Below are 21227 nucleotides of genomic sequence, written 5' to 3'. Positions count from 1 at the left end.
CATTGATAGCATCACGTTCACTGAACCTGCAAGCAATAAGTGGCAAATACTCTGGGCATCCTGGTAAGGCACATGTACGCCAAAAGGTGAAAGATAAGCCACAAACTCAGGTTCACCACATTGGTGAAGTTGTAAGTGGTCCAGCGGTCTGGAGCATGATGAGACATCCCTTCATACAGGATAAATTATTGCATCTTGCTCCTCCCATCACTGAAGAAGAGAGACAGTACTTGGTAGGCTTCTGGATGTTGGAGACAACACAAAATATAGATGGGAAAAATGCTTTGATCCACTTCTCAGGTGACTTGGAAGATTTTAGTGGGGTCCAGAGTGAGAGACGGCATAGAACAAGTGACTTAGCACCTAACCATCAACTACATCATAGCATATCAACTATGTGACAAAGCTGCTCATCATAAGCTCAGTCTTGTCAGATCCATCAAGCGATAAGCCTGGACCAGCACAGAAGTAACCCACTGTACATTCAGAATGTGGCTCAGGCATGATGAAAGGCTCCAAGTTTCATGAAAATGTGGCCCAGAACCCGACACCACTTACCTCCAAGACACTAACATCTCTCCCTCAATTCACAACCTATGACTTCATTGAAGTTCACTACCATCAGCTGGCAGAGGAGAGAAAAATCCAGGTTTGGTTCACAGATGCGTCAGCTTGGTATACTGCTGTAAGCCAAAACCTGACTATTGCCATATTAGATCGAGAGTGGACTTGAAAGACAGTAATGAGGGAAAATCCACCCAATGGGCTGAGCTTCAAGCAATAAACCTGGTCAGCACTCTGGTCTAGTGATGTGATGTCAAATTTAATGCTTACCACAGACTTTATTTCAACATCTTTCTAGTTATTTAACTTGCCTGAGGGCATTCTCTAGTCCACTCTCTAGGAAGTACTCAACGGAAACATTGTTTCCTGAATTCTTGCATGTTGATAACGTCTCAACAGTGATTTACTAAAAATTCAGTTGTGTTAGATATAAAATATTTTGGGGTTTTCTGTGTGTGAGGAAGATGGTTGCTGAGCTAACACCTGTGCCAATCTTCCTCTATATGGGATGCCACTACAGTGTGGTTCCACCAGCAGGGCTAGGTCCGCCCCCAGGATCCGAACCCACGAACCCCGGGCCGCTGAAGTGGAGCATGCAAACCATTACGCTACCAGGCCGGCCCTGATAGAAAATCTGCTCACATTTCTTCCCCACAAATACCTTGAATGTGTTACTTTCTCCTGGCATAGTGCTGCTATTTAAGTCTTGCTCTTATATTTTAAGTCACTTGCTGTCTTTGTCTGGATAGCCAAACTCAAAGTTTTTATCTGGAATAACATTCTCAGTAGGCAAGGAGTTCTTTCAATATGTAGATCCAAATATATTTTTTTTGCAAAACATTCTTCACATAATTTTGCTCTGTATATTTTTATTTTGTCTCTAAAATTTGTCAATTTTCCCAATAATCCCTTTTTTTTTCTGATTCCTAAAGCCATTCTTCTTTTTCACATTCTCTCTCTCTTTAGGCATTATCTGTTTTGTGTTTATCCTAGTTTAGTCTTCATTTCTAAATGATTTTTTCCCTTTATCTCTAACATTTTCTCAAGTGTTTCAAATTCTGATTTTTGGTATTCTTTCATATTTTGTGCCATTTTCAAAACATCTTGTAACCCATTTTTAAATAATAGGTCATAGTTTTAATCTATAGTCATGCACTGACCACATAAACACATTTCAGTCAACAAGAAACCACATATATGACGGTAGTCCCATAAGACTGGTACCATATAGCCTAGGTGTGTAGTAGGCTATGCCATCTAGGTTTGTGTAAGTATACTTCTATGATGTTCACACAATGACAAAATCGCCTAACGATGCGTTTCTCAGAACTTATCCCCATCACTGAGCAATGCATGACTGTATTTTATGGGCATGTCTTTCTGGTGTGCTTTCAATGTCTACAGAATGGTATTTTGTTCCTTATCTATTTTTGGTAAGAACTTTGCATGACTATCGTTTTACGTTACTTATTTTTGTGTGAAACCACCTTCTCTAAACTTTTCGAAAGAGGCTTTGTTCAGGGCAACTTTTCTAGCTTCAGAGATTTCCCACTTCTGTTGCTTTTGTATAGAATTGAAAAATATGGTAGCTTGGTTTCAGAAACTTTCCTGGCTCTCTTTTTCTTTTTTGGTTTCTTTTATTACTATATTTTTTTATTCAGATATAATTGACATAGAACATTGTGTAAGTGTGAGGTGTACAACGTGTTGGTTTGATACATTTATATATTTCCTGGCTTTTTAATAAATGATGTGATGGATACAAAGATAGGGAAGATACAACATTAGGTAAAAAAATACACCCAAACATAGCAAACAAATATTTTTAGCCACAAAGCAAACTTCATGCCCCTCAAAGGTCTATGGAAATAAAACGCTCTCTCAAAAAACTTTAAAAAACACAGCCCTTATACAAAAATGGATATAACTCAAATAGAAATGCAAGAGCTTAATGGAATTTAGTAGCCAGTTCTACCTTGAATAATTGAGTTCTGCACAAAATGAAATAGGATATAAAATACAATATTAAGTTTCAGATGAGAAATGCTTTCATCCATGCCAGTGCATTCCTTAGTAGCACCTCACCTCGAAGAACCAAACAAGTCTGCAATGGCACCTCGCTGTGACTGAAAAAGCATATCAAAACCTTCCATACAATGTGTTATTTTAATTATTCTCTATAAAGATGTTAAAGATAAGGAAAGATGCAGATTATCTAGATGTACTACATACACATGTACTACGGCGAAATATTATTTCAATTAAAAACTTCCTTTTCACACAAGAGCCAGCCTGATAAGGTCCTCACTGGCCAAGGGAGATAATCTGAACAAAAGAATAATGACTGCAAGTGATTACAAGTGAATTAAAAAACAAAAAATAAGCTACGAGTGCATAGTGATACCAAAGGAAAAAAATTTTTTTAACTCATAGGACATCAGTGGAGGGTGCTACAGTACCAAAAATTATTCTGAAAACTGATAAAGGAAAAGGATTAAATATTTGTCCTGCCACTCTGGTATCAATGTATTCCATGATAACCAAATAGGCCTTGTGGATGAAACAAAGTTCTTCTATACTAAAGAATTCCAGCTAATAAATCCAACTGGAATGACAGATTTGGAAAAACATCATTTTGCAAACCTTAATGAAATAACTGATTCAGGCAAGTATCATTAATGCATGTGTTTAAAAGCATTATGTAAAAAGGTTACAGGGAACTTTCCAATGAAGGTGTCAAGCTTCCGCCCGTGTGCCCAATGACCAATCCGAGTATCATTAAAACCAGACAACCACAATTAAATACCTCTTGATCTAATATAATAAAAAGCGCACCATACTACTATCAAGTACTGCTGCTCAAAAAAATGAATCAGAATCTAATTAATCCTCTCTAGATCTACCTTCTAAGCTATGAGATAAATGATGAACAAGTTAAACAAGAAAGCAATCAACCAAATTGAGTCTGTGGGACACTCTGCAGGAAACTCACACGGTTCCTTCAATAAGTCATGGTGTGTGGGATAGCGGGGAAAAGAGGAGGAACTAATGTAGATTTCAAGACACTCCAAGGACAAAACAACCAAACACACTGTGTAGACCTAGTCTAAATAATGATTCGAACAAACGAACCACAAATACATTTAGGAGACAATTGGGAAATTTTAAAATTGACCAGCTATCAGATGTTGAGAAATTAATAAATCTGTTAGGTGTGATAATAATATTGCAGTAACATATGGAGATGTTCTTTTCTGATATATCCTCAAGTACTTAGATTAAAATGACATTATATCTGAGATATGCTTAAAGTAAAAGGGGAAGAGAAGAAACAAGTATGGCAAAATATTGATTGTTATTTAAGCTGGATTACAGGTACATAGTGGTTCATGACATTATTTTCTCTATTTCAGCAAACATGTTTTTGTAATAATTCATAAAATAATCACTCTTTCAAAAAATGTGCAATACATATAATTGACAAAGTTTATTATCAAGAAATTTACTAGGTTTTTAAAAAGACTGCTTTGGTTTTAGAATACTGAAAAATGACAACCCACGACAGGACATATACAAACAAGGATAATTAAAATATTAAATACTATCTGAATTAAAAGACCATAATTCAAATTGTTAGTTGTAATCTTTGTGTCTTATTAGAAGTGTACAGTCACCCTTCATGTAATTCACCCCACCAACTCACGAAGACTACAAAGCCTCACCACAAACTCAACTGCACAATTTACAGTAATCAATGCTGAAGTCTTTGTGCTAAGCATGCACTATCCCAGAAAGCACAAAATCGTATTTACAGTGATTTTTTGTTTCTTTAAAAGGTATCTCAAGCATTTTGTAAAGTGCGAGCTACAAATATGCTGTATCCTTAAAGAAAAAGGCTTCTAAAGGAAGTATGAGATAGCCATCCAGCACTGCCAAGAGTGGTTATATAACTAACCCAAGGAAACCCGGCAGTACTTTGCTAAATCTGTTTAGTGTAGCAGCCCCCTCCTTTGTAGTTGAGTTCTTAGCTCTTATTATACTACCAGCCGAACATGTATTCCATGGCTTTGGATACAAGACTTTCATCTTTTTTTGGCGTTTGTCTGTCAGAAATAACCTATTAAAAAAAACACACAATTGTTAGGTTATAGTTTCTTCAGTGTCAGTCAATTCTAGAGTTAATGGCTAATTTAAAAGAGCCAAACACTGATATGCATTTGTAGCAATCAACTGTGTATTAAAAGTCTAAAATATGAATTTAGTTAGAACATCCTTATGTTTTTAAGAATGGCAAAATCTTATTCCTTTGGCAAGGCAAATTACATCTGCTCTTTAAATAAGGGAACCAAAGAAACAAATAACACAAAAGCTACAAGAGATGAGGGCACCAAAATATTGGTAAAAAGAAAACAACTAAAGGAAAAATTTTAGGGGAAGTCAAAAGATTAAATTGTCATTACCTGCCCTACAAAAGCACAAGTGTTTTATTTGCTGTTTAAAGACCTGTGTCTGCAGTTAGGCAAGTTCAGAACTCCTGGCTAATTAAGTATAAGACAATAACATAACGAATGAGAGTCACAATGCTTCTATCACTCTTTAATGAATACGATGAACTTATCATTTAAACTATTTTGAAATGGTAGCTGGTCAATATGCTTTTGATAACCAAAGCCACTCCAACCTGAGGTTGTTCATTTGTGATGCCATCACATTTAGTCGTCAATTTAATAGGGTTTAAATATTCCCTCATGCTAGAAATGTTGACAGGAGAAACTTTTTATGTATGCAAATATAACTCAGAAAAAGCTAACCTAACAAACTCTCAAAATGTCTTAAAAATGGCAAGGAAATACTTTTTAAATCTAAGATAACTTTCTAATGAGCCAAACCTCTAATTTTTAAAATAGGAAATTTAAGAATGCGACATTTGTAGGCTTCATCAAGGCAATCACTTCAGTAGGAAATATATAATGGCATACAAATTAATCCAATGAAAAAGTTAAACATACGATCTCTTCAATCTTTAAAGTACTTCCTTCTTATCCAATCCTTAAAATACCTGATAATCACTAGTAGAAGCTTTGTATGCTGTAGCAAGAGGTCTCATGGTAGAAATCCTAGGAGCACTTCCAGGTTGGGTTGGTGTACCTAAGGTTTTGATTGGTGGTGTAAAGGCAAGAGATGGAGATGATAAAGCACACCTGTCACTGTTTTCCATAACACTCTGGAGAAACAAAGATAAAGAACTTCTCTGTTTATAAACATAATACATATTATCCAATATTACATCCCACTTACAAAGAAAACTTTACCAAAAAGATGCATACTTCATTTGATCTAATTAACTTTTCAAATAATTTTAGGCTTGATAAAACAATATGTGCTTCTTTGCTAGCGTTTGAGATCTAATACTGAGCCAGAAATCTCACTTCAATGACTTCAAATATCCTGAAGACAACTACAGACTCACAAGAGTAAGAATCTCCTAACACTATGGAAAATCAGCAAGGAAGAAAGAGAACTCTTGGGAAAATCTAGGGGGTGGGGGAATCAGAGTTCAATGCTATTTAGTATCCAGTAATGCCGAATTCTCCTCTAGCCTCTGCAAACATCTGTTACAGCACAGTATAAAACTTACACAACTACACAGCGACACTAATGTTGAGAAGAGCAGCCTTGTCTGCTTTGTGCTCTAATGTATGCATACAAGCACCAAGCATAGTGCCCAGTAGGTAGTAGTTCACCTATATTTACTTAAAGAATGATCATGCTGATTATACAAGCCACGAAGAAAATTTTAAATTATACTTAGTATTGTTTTATAAGTATAGAAATATATAATAATTTTTTAATATTTTAAAACAGAAAAAAGCTTCTGCCGTTTAAGTTAACCCTCAGTTACCATTTATGTGAAATTTCATTCAGAAATAGAACCATTTCTTTAAAGTACTCAAAGAATTTGATGTTGCTCTGCACAAGAAAGAATGGGTTACGAGTTAAGAGACCCAGAATCTAGGCCTCACCTTTAACAACTCTGAATAAATTACTTAAGTCCTCTTGGTCTCTTATCTTTATCTGTAAAATGAAGGGGTTAAGATGGATTACCTCTAAATTCTAAGGTCTTGTGACTAAATACCTTTGCCTTACCATTAAAAGAGTACCATAATATCATCACACTTTACAAACTAAGAAAAAGAGGCACAGTGAAGCAGTGACATAACCACCAACGTCAACACTCAGACTTGCGCTCTTAATAGAGATTAAGCTATATTCTTTACATCAGCGATAACTTACTTTATCTATACATGGTTTTACACCAATCATGATGGACTCTCCAAAAATCCTCCCATCTTTGCTTAAGGCTTTCCGGGCCTGCAATTTAGACTGGTAACGAATATGCATCCAATTTCCTGTGTTAGACATCTGCAAAGAATGAAATTGTCTCAAAATATAAAATATATAAAATCTAAACAATGAGTTCCATTAGAAAATAGAAAATAACAACAATAAATCTGCTTCCACTTTTTATTTGATCCCCTGTAAAAAGCTGTACACTGGAATTCACAAAATCCTATTAAACAATAATCTCAATAATTTCAATAATCTCTATGTTGCTCTCAATTCTCTAATCTAAAGAATATGTGGAATACATTCTCTGAAAGTAAAAAGTTATCAAAAGGTAACTGTTTCTATAAAAAGGTCCTATCAACACTTGCTATGAAATTTTTTTAAACTATATTTATCAATCTGATTTTGTGTAGGAATTAAATAAGTCAATCTCTAGTAACAGAAAAAAGATTCGTTATCTATAACTTGTGCAAGGTAAAACAATTTTTTTTAAAAAAAACCTCTCGGGGCAGGCCCCATGGCCAAGTGGTTAAGTTCGCGTGCTTGGCTTCAGCGGCCCAGGGTTTCACCGGTTCGCAGATCCTGGGCGCGGCCATGGCACTGCTCATCAGGCCACGCTGAGGTGGCGTCCCACATGCCACAACTAGAAGGACCCACAACTAAAAATATACAACTATGTACCAGGGTCCTTTGGGGAGAAAAAGGAAAAATAAAATCTTTAAAAAAGTGCTCTACAAGCTAAAAAGTCTCTAAGAAATCTATAAGTCAGGAACTTCTCCATTTTCCTTTATTCCAAATAAAACAAGCTCAAACTGAAAAACAGTAATATAATATTTGGCATAATCTTTTTTAAGAGACTGAACTATTTAAGAAAAGGGGGGTGGACCCTGAAACTCTCGCTGTCTTGCTTATCTTCTCTCTTTATCAAATACTATGCAACTTTCAGCCTTCCAGACTCCAAAAAAGACATATTCTACAAAAACTTGAAAAAAAGAAAGAAAACCTTTAAGTTTGGGGAAAAGGGACAAAACTCAGCAGCAAAGTTACCCTCAATTCACAGTTTTCTTTCCTCAACCTAAACATTGAAAAGAATTAAACCTTACCACGTGTTTTAAGATATTCCCATATTGCGCAAACTGTAGTAATATATAGGAAGCAGATGCTTGAGGAAACCTGAAAGAAACAGAGTTGTCCAAAGAGTCAACTTCCACAATACAAATGCAAATTACCATACTTGCAAGTGTTTCGAGATAAATTCCCCCCAACTATCTAGAATATTAACGGGAGGTCCTTGATCATCCTGTTTTCCCCTTTAATCAGCTAAATCTATCACTGCCCATCACCCAAAAACGAAGACATTAAAATTAGTTTTGACTCAGCCATTGTTCTACATCCCCAGGTTCCACCTCTGAAATCTCTAAAATTCTACTCTCACTGCCATTATCAGAGTCCTTAGAAAAGAACTATGACGTTGTAGTTCGGTATATAATTTATATTACAAAGAGGGGGTGTGTGTGAAATATTTAACTATACTACAATTTTTAAAAGGAAAAGAATTTTAAATTATATAGAGTCTTATCGTTATACATTTAGCACCACCTGAAAATTCAGGAATTTAGTCCTGAAACAAACCAGTACCAAGATCAATGGTATAAAAACATTTAAAAGGAGGGTTACCAAAATTTTAATAGCCATATATCCATGTACGGGAATTTTAAGTGAATTTTACTTTCTTTCTTACAAAGTTCTGTATGGTTTGAATAGTCTACAATGACACATTATTACTTTTATAGTTAAACAATAAATCTATTTCCAATTTGAAAGTCTAGAGTTTCATTAACCAGTAACTTAAGTTATCTGGAGCTTGGATTAGAACCCTAAAGAAAAAAATCTGAGTCACAAAAATAAATAAGAAACTCCACACATTAAAATCTATATGAGTAAAATAGTCACTGCATTCAGAACTGGAATTTAATGTTTTATAAGTTTGGATATAAGACTTCTAACCCAAATGAGGCAGGGTGCCTATGAAGCAGAGCTAAAGAAAATAAAAATGAGGGGCCGGCTCCGTGGCCAAGTGGTTAAGTTCGCGCGCTCCGCTGTGGCGGCCCAGCGTTCAGATCCTGGGCGTGGACATGGCACCACTCATCAGGCCACGTTGAGGCAGCATCCCACATTCCACAACTAGAAGGACGTGCAACTAAGATATACAACTGTGTACAGCGGGGGTTGGGGGAGATAAAGCAGAAAAAAAAAAAAAGATTGGCAACAGTTGTTAGCCCAGGTGCCAATCTTTAAAAAAAAATAAAAAAGAAAAGACAAGAAAAATGAAATAAAGAAATAATGGTTGCAAGTGAGAGAGGTACTCGAGAAATGCAACATAATTCTAAGACTCTAGGACTAGATCAGTAAAAACATTCCAAAATTCTGTAAAATAATCACCCTAAAACAATGAATGATATTTCATGATGATCCTGAATGAGCGGGAAAAGATTAAATTATCAAAGAAAGACCATATATCATATATTTTAGAAGCACCTCCCTACAAATGATCAAAATAAAATGTTTTATCCCTTAGAAGAAATGGTTCAGTTCTTGCAATTAAACTCATATAGAGGGTTACTAGCACATAAAACCAACAGAAAATAAATAACTGGGAAAGTGTATGTCCTAAAAATGAAAAAAAGGACTAGCAGAAGTACTTGAAGTAATTTATCCAACTACTAAGGAAACTTAAAAGTGACAGCACTACTACTGAGCCTGAAAAACAGACTTGGTAGTAGACATCCAAGCTCAAAAACATACAGTCATTTCATGGGAGAATACAAAAAGTTAAACACAAAAGAACAACAATGACAACAAAAGTCAAGAAGCCAGCCCAAGTGCTACGGATACAGCGCTGGGCGTGGGCTTTCTGGAGAACAATGGAAAGCAGTGATCCTGCCTTTTACCTAAATAGAACCAGCAACACATAGACTCTCTCTGGAAAGTTACACAAAAAAAAGATGGCACTTATTACCCTAAAGGGGAAAAAATTTGTAGCTGAGGATAAAAGTGGGAAGGAAAAATTTTCACTGTCTATTGTTATATATGTTTTGAGTTTTTAAATGTTAAATAAATTGAACATATAAATTCCACTAGTATTTACTGCACACTGTTCTTCCTTCAAGGAACTCGTGCTATTTTTTTAATTTTTTACCCTATTACTATATATAGTAAGGTCCAATATCACTATGACATATCATGCTTTCAGAAACAAATCTTACGTAGTAGAGTCTAAACAACAGCAGCTTGAAAAATCAAAAGACCTGGGGTTTTGCTGAAGCTTTACTAATAACTAGATGTAAACCTCTGAATAAATCACTTAATCTGTCTATGCCTCAGTCTCTTCATCTGTAAACGATGCAATATGATCTCTAAGATGCCTTAAAGTACTTTTTTAAACCTAAAAAATCTATTCAAAATGCATCTAGGACCATCATGAAAAATTTCTATTAATATTCAATATTCTATGACTAGAACGTATCAACTCTGTAATACAGTAGATATGTTATAAATGAAATTCAATTTGTTAGTTCAAAACTGGTTAAGTCCACTAGAAGCAGAGAAATAGCTACTAAAAAGAGAGAAAGGCGCTCTCTAAGTCTAAAGGGGCAACCCTATTCCAATATCCAGTGAATATGCTGAAGAGAAAATAGTTTAAGATGCAAACAGATAAATGATGAAAAACTATAAACAAATATTGAACACTAGTTAATCATATGCATGATGAACTGTCAGGGTGATAGGTACACTGAGGTCTGCAACTTACTCTGAAATGTACCAACAACAATACAATGCATTAAAGGAAGGATACATAGATAGATGAAACAAATGTAGCAAACTGTGAACAACAGCAGAATCTAGGTGGTAGGTATATGTGCGTTTGCTGTACAATTCTTTTTTCCCCCTATGTTTGATAATATTCATTATGAAACACTGGGGAGGGAGTATTCTTTTTCAAAAAGGTAAATGATCCTGGGGCTGGCCCCATGGCTGAGTGGTTAAGTTCGCCCACTCCGCTGCAGGTGGTCCAGTGTTTCGTTGGTTCGAATCCTGGGCGCGGACATGGCACTGCTCATCAAACCACGCTGAGGCGGCGTCCCACACGCCACAACTAGAAGGACCCACAACGAAGAATATACAACTATGTACTAGAGGGCTTTGGGAAGGAAAAAAATAAAATTTTTTTTAAAAAAAAAGAAGGTAAATGATCTAGAAACCTTACCCGAATACAGTCACCCAAGTGTCATCGAGGTGATCTTCCGAAGTCAGAGAATCTCCTTGAGTATAAAAAGGATCCAACTGGGCAGGAGATAATGTTGTCTTTCGTGGTTGACCAATGTTTGCTGGACTAAACATACTTTGCCCTACATTAGTATATTTAGTAAGTTAGTTACCAACATAAACATCTTGGTTTATTTCAAATCAAAGCTCTTAGTTTCACACGAAAAAGCATATTAAAAGTTGGAAACCACATCCATAGTTCAAAATATCCAACTGTAATCAACTAATTTTATACTACTGTACAAGTTGAGAGGAAGACATTAATAATTGAGCATAATTTGTGATTTTGCAAATGTTTTATTTTATTATTTATTATAAATTTGCTAAATGTTTTATTAATTTCAGGTTAATCCTATACCAGAAGAACCTCCAGTCAATCTCAAGGACTTCTGTTGGATTCATCTCCCAAACCTACCACTTGCATCATGGTACTTCAGCCTTAAAAATATCCAATAATTGCTCGTTACCCACAGAACAGAATCCAAAAGCCTGGGCCTCCGCAATAGAGTTCTAATCTTACTTTTCCAATATGCACCCAAACAGTACCTACCCTAGCCCCTAACGTGTGAATGCAGTTTTCTTCTATTCAGATTGTTTCTACCTGAAATGTCTGATTCTGTTCTTTCTTTTCTTATCCTGCAATAACAGTGACCAATTAATGAGTACCTCTACATGTCCAACATGCCAAGCTAAACACTTCACATGTTCATTTTATCTCAGAGGCACTATCCTCTTGAGAAGACACATTTCTGAGAAGCACAGACTATTTTCCTTTCATCTTTGAAGTAGGAATAATGATTTACTCATACAAGAAATATTTTTTTCAGCACTTAAATATGCACCAAGTATCATTCTAGGTATTGAAGATACAGAAGAGAACAAGTTAGACCAAAAAAAACACCTGTCTCTAATGGAGCTTAAATTCTAGTGGAAGAGAGACAAGTAAGTAAATACCTAGTATGCTAGAGAACAGAAAATCCTAAAAAAAAAAAAAAGAGAGAGAGAAGGGAGCTAGGGAGTAAGTATGTACATATGTATGTCGAAGGGTTAAATGAAGAAAAGATTTCACTAAGATGTCATTAAAACAAAAACCTGAAGGAGATGGGAGGCAGAATAAGCCAATTATCTGACTAAGTGAATGTTAGGTGGAGAAAAAAGCCAGTACAAAGGCCGTGAGAAAGGACATGACTGGTGTTTGAGGAACAGCAACAAGGCCAGTATTTGCGCAGTGTGGAGGGGCATTTGAGGTCAGAAGCACATGAGCACAGGGAGGTAACAAGATGTCAGATCACGAAGAAAAACTTCGTAAGCCACCATAAAGACTTTGGCTTTTACCTTAAAAGAGTTAGGAAGCCAACGGAAAATTATGAACAAAGGTGACACAACAGGACAGAAATTTTAAATGATAATGAATGGTACTGCTTTATTGAGTACTTCTTACACCATTCTTGACATGTATAATTTTATTTGATCCTAACAATCTTGTAAGATAGGTTCTATTAGTAGCTCCATTTAACAAATTAGGAAACAGGGTGACGATAAACAACATCCAGAAGGGAAGTTAGAATTCCAATCTAGGCAATCCAAATGCAAAGCACGAGCTCTAAAGCAGTCATCCAGCACTCGTGTTTACTCGAGCAGCAGTTCTAAAGTGTAGTCCAGAGACTCCCTCATCCCAGAGGGCTCCCCAAGACCCTCTCACGGGATCAGCCAAGTCAAATCACAACAATTTAAGATTTTCGTATTAATTTAAGGTTTCATTCGTCTTTTTCACTCTCACTCTCTCATGAGTGAACAATGGACTTTTCCAGAAGCTACCTGATGTGAGTCAATTGATTCAGATCGAATACAGAAGCAGATATGAGAATTCAACTATATTGTAAGGCAGACATTAAGATTTGAAAAACATAAAACAATGTCACTCTTTGCAAGAAAATCTTTTCTTATAGAAAATGGTTTTCACCTTAAAAAAGATTATTTATGTTTACATAAAACATTGTTAAGTGAATTAATACATACTTTAAAATGTTCTCAGTTTTAAATTCTAATGCAGTAATTATCAATAGCTGTAATCCAAAAGCTCCTTGGTCTTCAATTTTTAAGAGAGTATTAAGGGCCCTAAAACTAAAAAGTCTGAAAATAAATGCTCTATAGGGCCTTGTATATGATTCACACTCCATGTTTACCAATGTTCTAGAGGCTCTCTGCTCAACACATTCTAACTCTATATCTGCTGCCTTGTCATTTCTCCTGAATTCCCAACTGAGTTGAAAATATCCCTAAGCCATTCTAAAGTGTTTACAGTCAAATGGATTTCTCAAAGTATGCTCTTAAAAAATAAAGTAGATACTCTACAGAGGGGGAAAGAAAAAAACTACTGTGGTAAACGTTTTATGAAAGGTCATAATACTATACTGTCCTGATAGGAGATTTACAATGCACATAAAAGATGCTCAAAGGTTATTCAATAAAGAAATATTTATAACTTCATTCAACTCAAAATTTCCTACGCTATACCAGACCACATTTTACCCTCAGAAAACACATATTTTGGTAAATAATGTGTCAAATAACTCTGGTATGCCTTATAAATGCTTGGCTAACACAAGAATTTATACCCACCAAGCCTATTAGGAAATGAATAATAAAGCTACTATCCAAATCCAAAGCTGAGGTGCCAAAAGGGTTACCAACTGAGTTTTAATTTCCTACTCATGGATAAAGACTGACTTCCTCAGAATCATACAAAAAGTTCTGTTAACAAACAAGCTTATATTCAGTGACCAGTCACGGTGATACACTGTTAACCCACAACAAACAAGGACTGGGCAGTCAAGCTACTCAAGATATAACACTCAAAAGGTCAAAGTAAATTTTAAAAAACCTTAAACAGCCTCCAAAAATTAATTTTGGGAGATTACTACTTTATTCTAGATCATGTTCCAACTCAACTGAACTACAAAAAAATAAAGAAAATATCTTTAACGTATAGCAAGAAAAAGGCAGCACAACATCTCACTCTTTGGAAAGCAACATGTAATTGTGTTAGGAGCCCAGCTGTATCGGATTGGATGGCAGATGGCTAGTGCTGCTAGCCCTGAGCCAATCATTCACCTTGGCAGAGAGCACCATGTCGTGGGAAGAGAGTAATAGGCTTTGCAGTCAGTTCACACTGCAGTTCTATTACTCACTGTCATAACTAGAGCAAGTTATTGAGTCTCACTTCCCGAATAATAGAACAAAAATAAAAACAATAACAATATTAATGCTAATGATTGCCAGCATGTATTGAGCACTTAATACTACATACAGGTGTTATTGCAGATTCTTTGCATGTATTCATATTTAATCCTAAAGCAATTCTTTGAGATAGAAACTACCATCTCCGTTCCACATACAAGGAACATAAAGCACAAATGTATATGAAATGCCTATCCAACATAGTTGAAGATTAACTGAGAGAGCATGTTTAAGAAGTTCAAGAAATGTTAGTTTCCATTTTATGAGGCCAGCATTACCGTGATACAAACACAAGAAAAGGAAACTACAGACCAATATCCCTGATGAGTATGGATGCAAAAATTCTCAACAAAGTATTAGCAAACCAAATTCAACAGCACATTAAAAGGATCATACACCATGATCAACCAGAATTTATCCCTGGGATGCAAGGATGGTTCAACATACTCAAATCAATAAACATGATACACCACGATAATAGAATGAAAGACAAAAATTACATGATCACCTCAATAGACACAGAAAAAGCATTTGACAAAATACAACAATTTTTCATGATAAAAATGCTCAATAAATTGGATATAGAAGGAATATACCTCGACATAATAAAGGCCATGTACAACAAGCCTACATCTAACATCATACTCAATGGAGAAAGGTTGAAAGCTTTTCCTCTCAGGAACGACACAAGTGTGCTCACTCAACACTCCTATTCAACAAAGTACTGGAAGCCCCAGCCAGATCAACCAAGCAAGAAAAAAAAAAAGGCATCCAAATCAGAAAGAAAGAGGTAAAACTGCCCTTTTTTGCTTATGACATGATATACAGACAATTTTAAAGACTCCACCAAAAAGCTGTTGGAACTAATCAATGGATTCAGTAAAGATGCAGGATACAAAATCAACATAAAGAAATCAGGTCTGTTTCTATACCCTAACAACAAAGTATCGGGAAAAGAAATGAAAAAAATCCCATTTACAATACCATCAAAAACAACAAAATAGTTAGGAATAAATTTAACCAAGGAGGTGAAAGGTTTGTATCCTGAAAACCAAAAGACTTTGATGAAAGAAACCGAAGACACAAACAAATGGAAAGACAACCTGTGCTCATGGATCGGAAGAATTAATATTGCTAAAAAGTCCACACTTCTCAAAGCCATTGACAAAACCATCAACAAGATGAAAAGACAACCTGTCGAATGGGAGAAAATATTTGCAAACCATATATCTGATAGGGTTAAGATCCAACATACACAAGAAACTCATACAACTCAATAGCAAAAAGACAAACAATCCAGTAAGAAATTCGGCAGAGGAACTGAACAGAAATTTTTCTAAAGACATACAAATGGTCAACAGGTACAAAAAAAGATGCTTGACATCACTAATTATCAGTGAAATGCAAATCAAAACCACCATGAGATATCACCTTACACCTTTTAGAATGGCTATCATCAGAAAGATAAGAGATAAGTGTTAGCAAGGATTTGGAGTAAAGGGAATCCTTGTGTACCACTAGTGGAAATATAAATTGGTACAGCCACTATGGACAACAGTACGGAGGTTTCTCAAAAACTTGAAAATAGAACTACCACATAATCCAGCAATCCACTTCTGGGTATATATCCAGAGAAAATGAAACAGGATCTCAAAGAGATATCTGTACTCCCACGTTCACTGCAGCATTATTCACAATAGCAAAGATATGGAAACAATCTAAGTGCTCATCAACAAGATGAATAGATAAAGAAGATGTGGTACATGTATACAATGGATGTTATTCAGCCCTGAGAAAGAAGGAAATCCTGCTATTTGCGACAATATGGATGGACTTTGAGGGCGTGATGTTCATGATGTTAAGTGAAAAAGAAGTCAGACACAGAAAGACAAATACTGTAGGATCTCACTCATATGTGGAACGTAAAAAAAGCCAAACTCATAGAAACAGAGAGTAGAGTGATGGTTACTAAGGGCTGGGGGATGGGAGATATGGGGAGTTGTTGGTCAAATGGTACAAATTTCCAGGCATAAGATGAATAAGTTTGGGGGATCTAAAGTACAGCATGGTGATTGTTAATAATACTGGATTATACACTTGAAAGATGCTAAGAGAGTAGATCTTAAATGTTCTCACCATGATTATGTGACATGACAGAGGTGTTAGCTAACGTTATGGTCATTTGCAATATGTAAGTGTATCAAACAACACATTGCATACCTTAAACTTACATAATGTTTTATGTCAATTATACGTCGATAAACCTATAATAAATGTTTGTTTACTTTAGTTATTATATCCATAAATTAACTTGTAACACAAGACTCACTTGTTATTCCAAGAATTAAATGGAATACTAGATAGACAAGAACTCACAAAAAGAACTGCCTTAACAATATATAACTTCAATATAAATAATGCACTTGGTACAATTACTCTTTTGCATCAACACCACAAATATATTCAGAGTCAAGTCTAAAAGACTTCTTAGGAATGACATCCATCTTTTGCCTCCAAACAGTACCAAACTAAAACTGCACCCTCAATAGGATCAAAAGTTAAAGGTATCACAAGTAAAAACTACAATGCAACAATGTGATTCTAACTAAGAGAAAAAAAATATGGTCACCAAAAGATTTCAAAATTCTTAACTCTTTAAGTATGCCATACGACTTAGATACCTTTACTTCATTTGGACTCAAATTTAGAAACCACAATTAATCTAATTTAATCTTTTAATGTAGCCTTTGCTTAAAAAAAAAAACATTTCAAATCATCTCAGATCTATTAGGCTTATTAAAGGATCTATTTAATTCAGAACACTATCCTAGACCCTACTAGAAAACAAAGAAAGATGCTCAAGACTGATTCGTTATGTTCAGTCATCAAGTAACCAAGCCAAAAAATATTTAGAAGACAGAAAGCTTGAGAAAGGAATATTCAAATATTTTTATAAAAGCAATCAAGCAAGGAAGATATTCAACAATTATTAAACTCTAGGGAACACAAAAAGGTATATAAGAAGGAAACGGAATCCCAGTATATTACATGGCTCAGTCTGATAGATTTATCTGACTTTTAAAACTGAGTTCATGCTTAAAAAAAAAATACAAAATAAATAACTGAAAAGAACATCAAACTGCATACATGCTATAATACATTTAACAATTATTCTTTTTCCTCATCATCACAAATATATTTAATAGGTACAACACAATTCTAAAATGAGGCTGATTTAAAATGAAACACTCCACTTTGACAAGTGTATACTTATCAACTACCCCTTTAGTAAATAAACAGAAGCGCACAAAACGTACTCTTAAACAAATTCAGTTCTTACTACAAAGACATGCCTTTAACACATAAAAGATAGTAAAGGCATTTTAGTATGTAATCTGAAGCCAATTCAAATTTTTTATGCTCTGTATTACCATTAAGAAGGTACAATTTAGTTATGCTACATCATGTAATAACCTTCAAGCAAGAAATTAAATGAAGGCTCAAAACAAGACAACCATTATGACCTTTAAAAATAAAACAAATCAAAATTAAGTCTCAAACGAATAAGCAATCTAATTTTTGCCCTGTCAACTACTCTGCAAAACATAATTACTTATACATAGTCTAAAACTATTTACATAACCCTAGCATAATTCCACCCCACCGTGTTAATGTTTAATTGCTCCGATGATTTTACTTCCTTTCAATCAGACTTCTGGTACCCACATGCTATCCTTTATAAGATGAAAATAAAAAATGTGCCTAGCAAACCACACCAGATTGGACTGTAATGTGTCTCCCTTGGTAAATCACTACTCAAACACTCTTCATAAGATCAGATTAAAGTGGAGGGCAAAAGACCTTATTATGCTTTATGAAAATGTCTTCAATTCAAGAACAGATTCAATTATTTCAAAAGAGACTACCAACCTAAAGGAAAACAAAAGATAAAAAGAGCGGCAAATTTGAAACAGTTACATGGCATAGAAACTTGGAAAAAAGAGGTTCCTGGCAGTGGTACCTTCTTACCATGAAATAAAGTAGCATATTGTGTAACAAAGAATTTGGCCTCAGCCAAAAGAGAGGTCTGGCCTTTGTCAGGTTCCTTGGAAGCTAACCTCTAAACCCTAGGAATTCCTCCAGCCACAGGAATGTTTCTGTTATTCAGGGCAGGACCCCTCAAGTGCACCTGTTTACAATAACAAGGTAACTCATGGTGGGGGCAGGTCACACCATAAAGACCAAGCCATCTGACAAAAACATTGCAGCTTTAAGCCACATGATACCATCTCACGTCTGGGCAGGGGAGAGGACTAGAGACTGAGTTTAGCCACTTGATTAATGATTCAATCAATCATGTTTACATAATGAAACTCCTATAAAAACTTTGGACATGGAGGCTCCAGAGAGCTTCCATAGTTGGCAATACTCTATGTGTATCAATGCCAGGAAGGTAACATGTCATGGAAGCTTCGTGTTTGAAACCCTCCCACACTTCGCCCTGAGCATGTTTCTTTGGCTCTAATTTGTACCCTTTTGCTATAATAAAACTTTAACCATAAATATAGCACTTTCAGAGGGTTCTGAATCTTTCTAGTGAATTATCAAACCTTAGGGCAGGTTTGGAAACCCCTGAATTTGTAGTCAGCTGGTCTGAAGTGAGGGGGCCCTGGGGATCGCCAAACCCGCAGCTGGCCTCTGAAATAAGGGCAATCTTGTGGGAGCTGTTTCCTAAGACTTTTTAGTTTGACAAACTCATTGTACCCAAAAGAATATTGAACAATGGATACAACATCCAATCAAACATGAATGAAGACTCGTATTCATCTCTACTCCCTGTCAGACACCCAATGACAGTCATTCTAGAAAGTCTCAGGTTTTGGAGACCACAGGAATTGTGAAGGAGGCTGCTGGCTGAAGTCAAGGAAAACTAGTTTAAAGTGTGTAAAATAAGGGATGAGATGGCAGGCCCCTCCTTGTCTCAGGCAGCCAGATGACTGTCACTCAGCCACTGAAATCCCCCAAGAAACCACGGATTTCGTCTCTGAGGAAAAAATATTAAATGGCTCAAGACTCAATGAATCCAGTCACAGTAGAGTACAATTATAAGGAGACTGATTAAGTGAAAATCTGCCCACTAAAAAGGAGACTTCTCCCTTTCTAGATTCAGAACACCAGCTTAGAAATTAACACTGAATATTAAAGCACTCTTCTTTGGGAAAATTTAAAAGAAAAAAGGACCTACATATGTTGAAAACAGAGATTTTCCCCAAAAAATCTAGCTAACTGTCCAATCCCCTTAAAGTGAAGCCCAATAAGAGACAAAACAGCCTCTCCCCACCAATTTCCCCCTTCCTGCCAACACTGATCCACATACACGCAGAGATTCCAAGTAACTTCTCAGCGCCTCACTCAAGAAATAAATATGCCTCCACCAAGAAAGACAGAAGAGGTGGAAAAAAGAAAAAATAAAAACTAGAAGGAAATAGACAATATGAGTAGCAATAAAAACGGCCAACATCAATCTCATTGATAATATATTTTACCCATGAAACAAGAACAGGATGCTACATTTTTAAGTACATTCAGAGAATAACCAAAAAAAAGGTTCTTGGAAATTAAACGGCAAAATAAAAAATTACTACCAGAGTTGGAAATTGAGAATGAGAACATCTCTCAGAAAGTACAATACATATACAAAAGACAAAGAAAGGGAGAAAAAGTAGAAAATTGGAAATCTCCAGTGCTCACAAACAAGAAATTCCAGCAAGAGAGAACAGAGAAAACAGAGGGAGAGCAATCATCAAATAAATACAGGGAAGTTTCCCACAACTGAAGGCAAGTGTCTTGATCTAAAGGATCTAGCAATTAATTCCCCAGTAAAACAAATGAAAAAGTCCCACACCAAGACACATTTGTGAAACTGAGAACACTAACCATACAGAGATCTTAAATTTTTCAAAACCAGGCCACATACAAAGACTCAGGAATCATCAATGCAAATGACTTCAACGGAACACTAGAAGCTAGCAGACAATGGAATGATGTCTCCAAAATTCTGACCTAAAATACTACACACAGCCAAACTAGCAATCCAGGATGAAGACAGAAAAAATGTGTTTCAGACATGAGGTCCTAAATTTCACTTCCCATGCAAGCTTTCCTAGAAAGCTACCCAAATATGTTCTTCACCAAAATGAGTAAATAAACTAAGAAAGAAGAAAACAGATTGTCTAGGAAAAATAGCTCAACTCTAGAAACTTGTTAAGGCAAGTCCTAGGATGATAGCTGCATACCGTGCTGAAACAGGAAACAGCCAAAAGAGAGGGTGACAGAGAATTTCTCAGTTTAAAACAACAACAAAATGTGTTTGAAACTATGTTTGAGCATTTTTAAAAGATAAATATGTATCATAGCAACAAAACATTTGCTTAAAATAAAGGAACAAATGACACACAGAAAACATTGACAAAGGAATAAAATTTGATATAATTATATTCTGATAATGTGGGGGAGGTAAGATATATCTTCAATTACCTTAAGATAAACATAGCAATATTGAAAACTGAAACTCAAGAATTAGCAATATAATCATATAAGGCTGATTGAGTAATGGCCCTCCAAGATAACGACATCCTTGGTACATATATACAATGGAATACTACTCAGCTGCAAAACAGAACAAAATCATTCCATTTGCAATAACACGGATGGACCTTGAGAGAATTATGTTAAGTGAAATAAGCCAG

General features: G+C 35.5%; 1 protein-coding gene across 3 annotated transcripts in view; it reads right to left on the bottom strand.

The window, feature by feature from the left end:
- Positions 1 to 4027: 4027 nt before the first annotated feature.
- Positions 4028 to 21227, bottom strand: part of NUP35 (nucleoporin 35) — a 37970-nt gene continuing 20770 nt past the window's right edge. For all 3 annotated transcript variants that reach the window (XM_046659235.1, XM_046659236.1, XM_046659237.1), the window contains exons 5-9: positions 11180 to 11321; positions 8016 to 8085; positions 6859 to 6987; positions 5624 to 5788; positions 4028 to 4681 (exon numbers count right to left, since the gene is read on the bottom strand). In XM_046659235.1, coding sequence (XP_046515191.1) covers positions 4604 to 4681; positions 5624 to 5788; positions 6859 to 6987; positions 8016 to 8085; positions 11180 to 11321 — 584 coding nt within the window. In that variant the 3' untranslated portion in view covers positions 4028 to 4603. The remainder of the gene's footprint in view (positions 4682 to 5623; positions 5789 to 6858; positions 6988 to 8015; positions 8086 to 11179; positions 11322 to 21227) is intronic.

Source organism: Equus quagga, chromosome 4 (genome assembly GCF_021613505.1).
Source record: "Equus quagga isolate Etosha38 chromosome 4, UCLA_HA_Equagga_1.0, whole genome shotgun sequence".
Lineage (NCBI taxonomy): Eukaryota > Metazoa > Chordata > Mammalia > Perissodactyla > Equidae > Equus > Equus quagga.
Note: the sequence above shows the minus strand (reverse complement) of the source record. Positions and strands in the feature narration are given on the sequence as shown.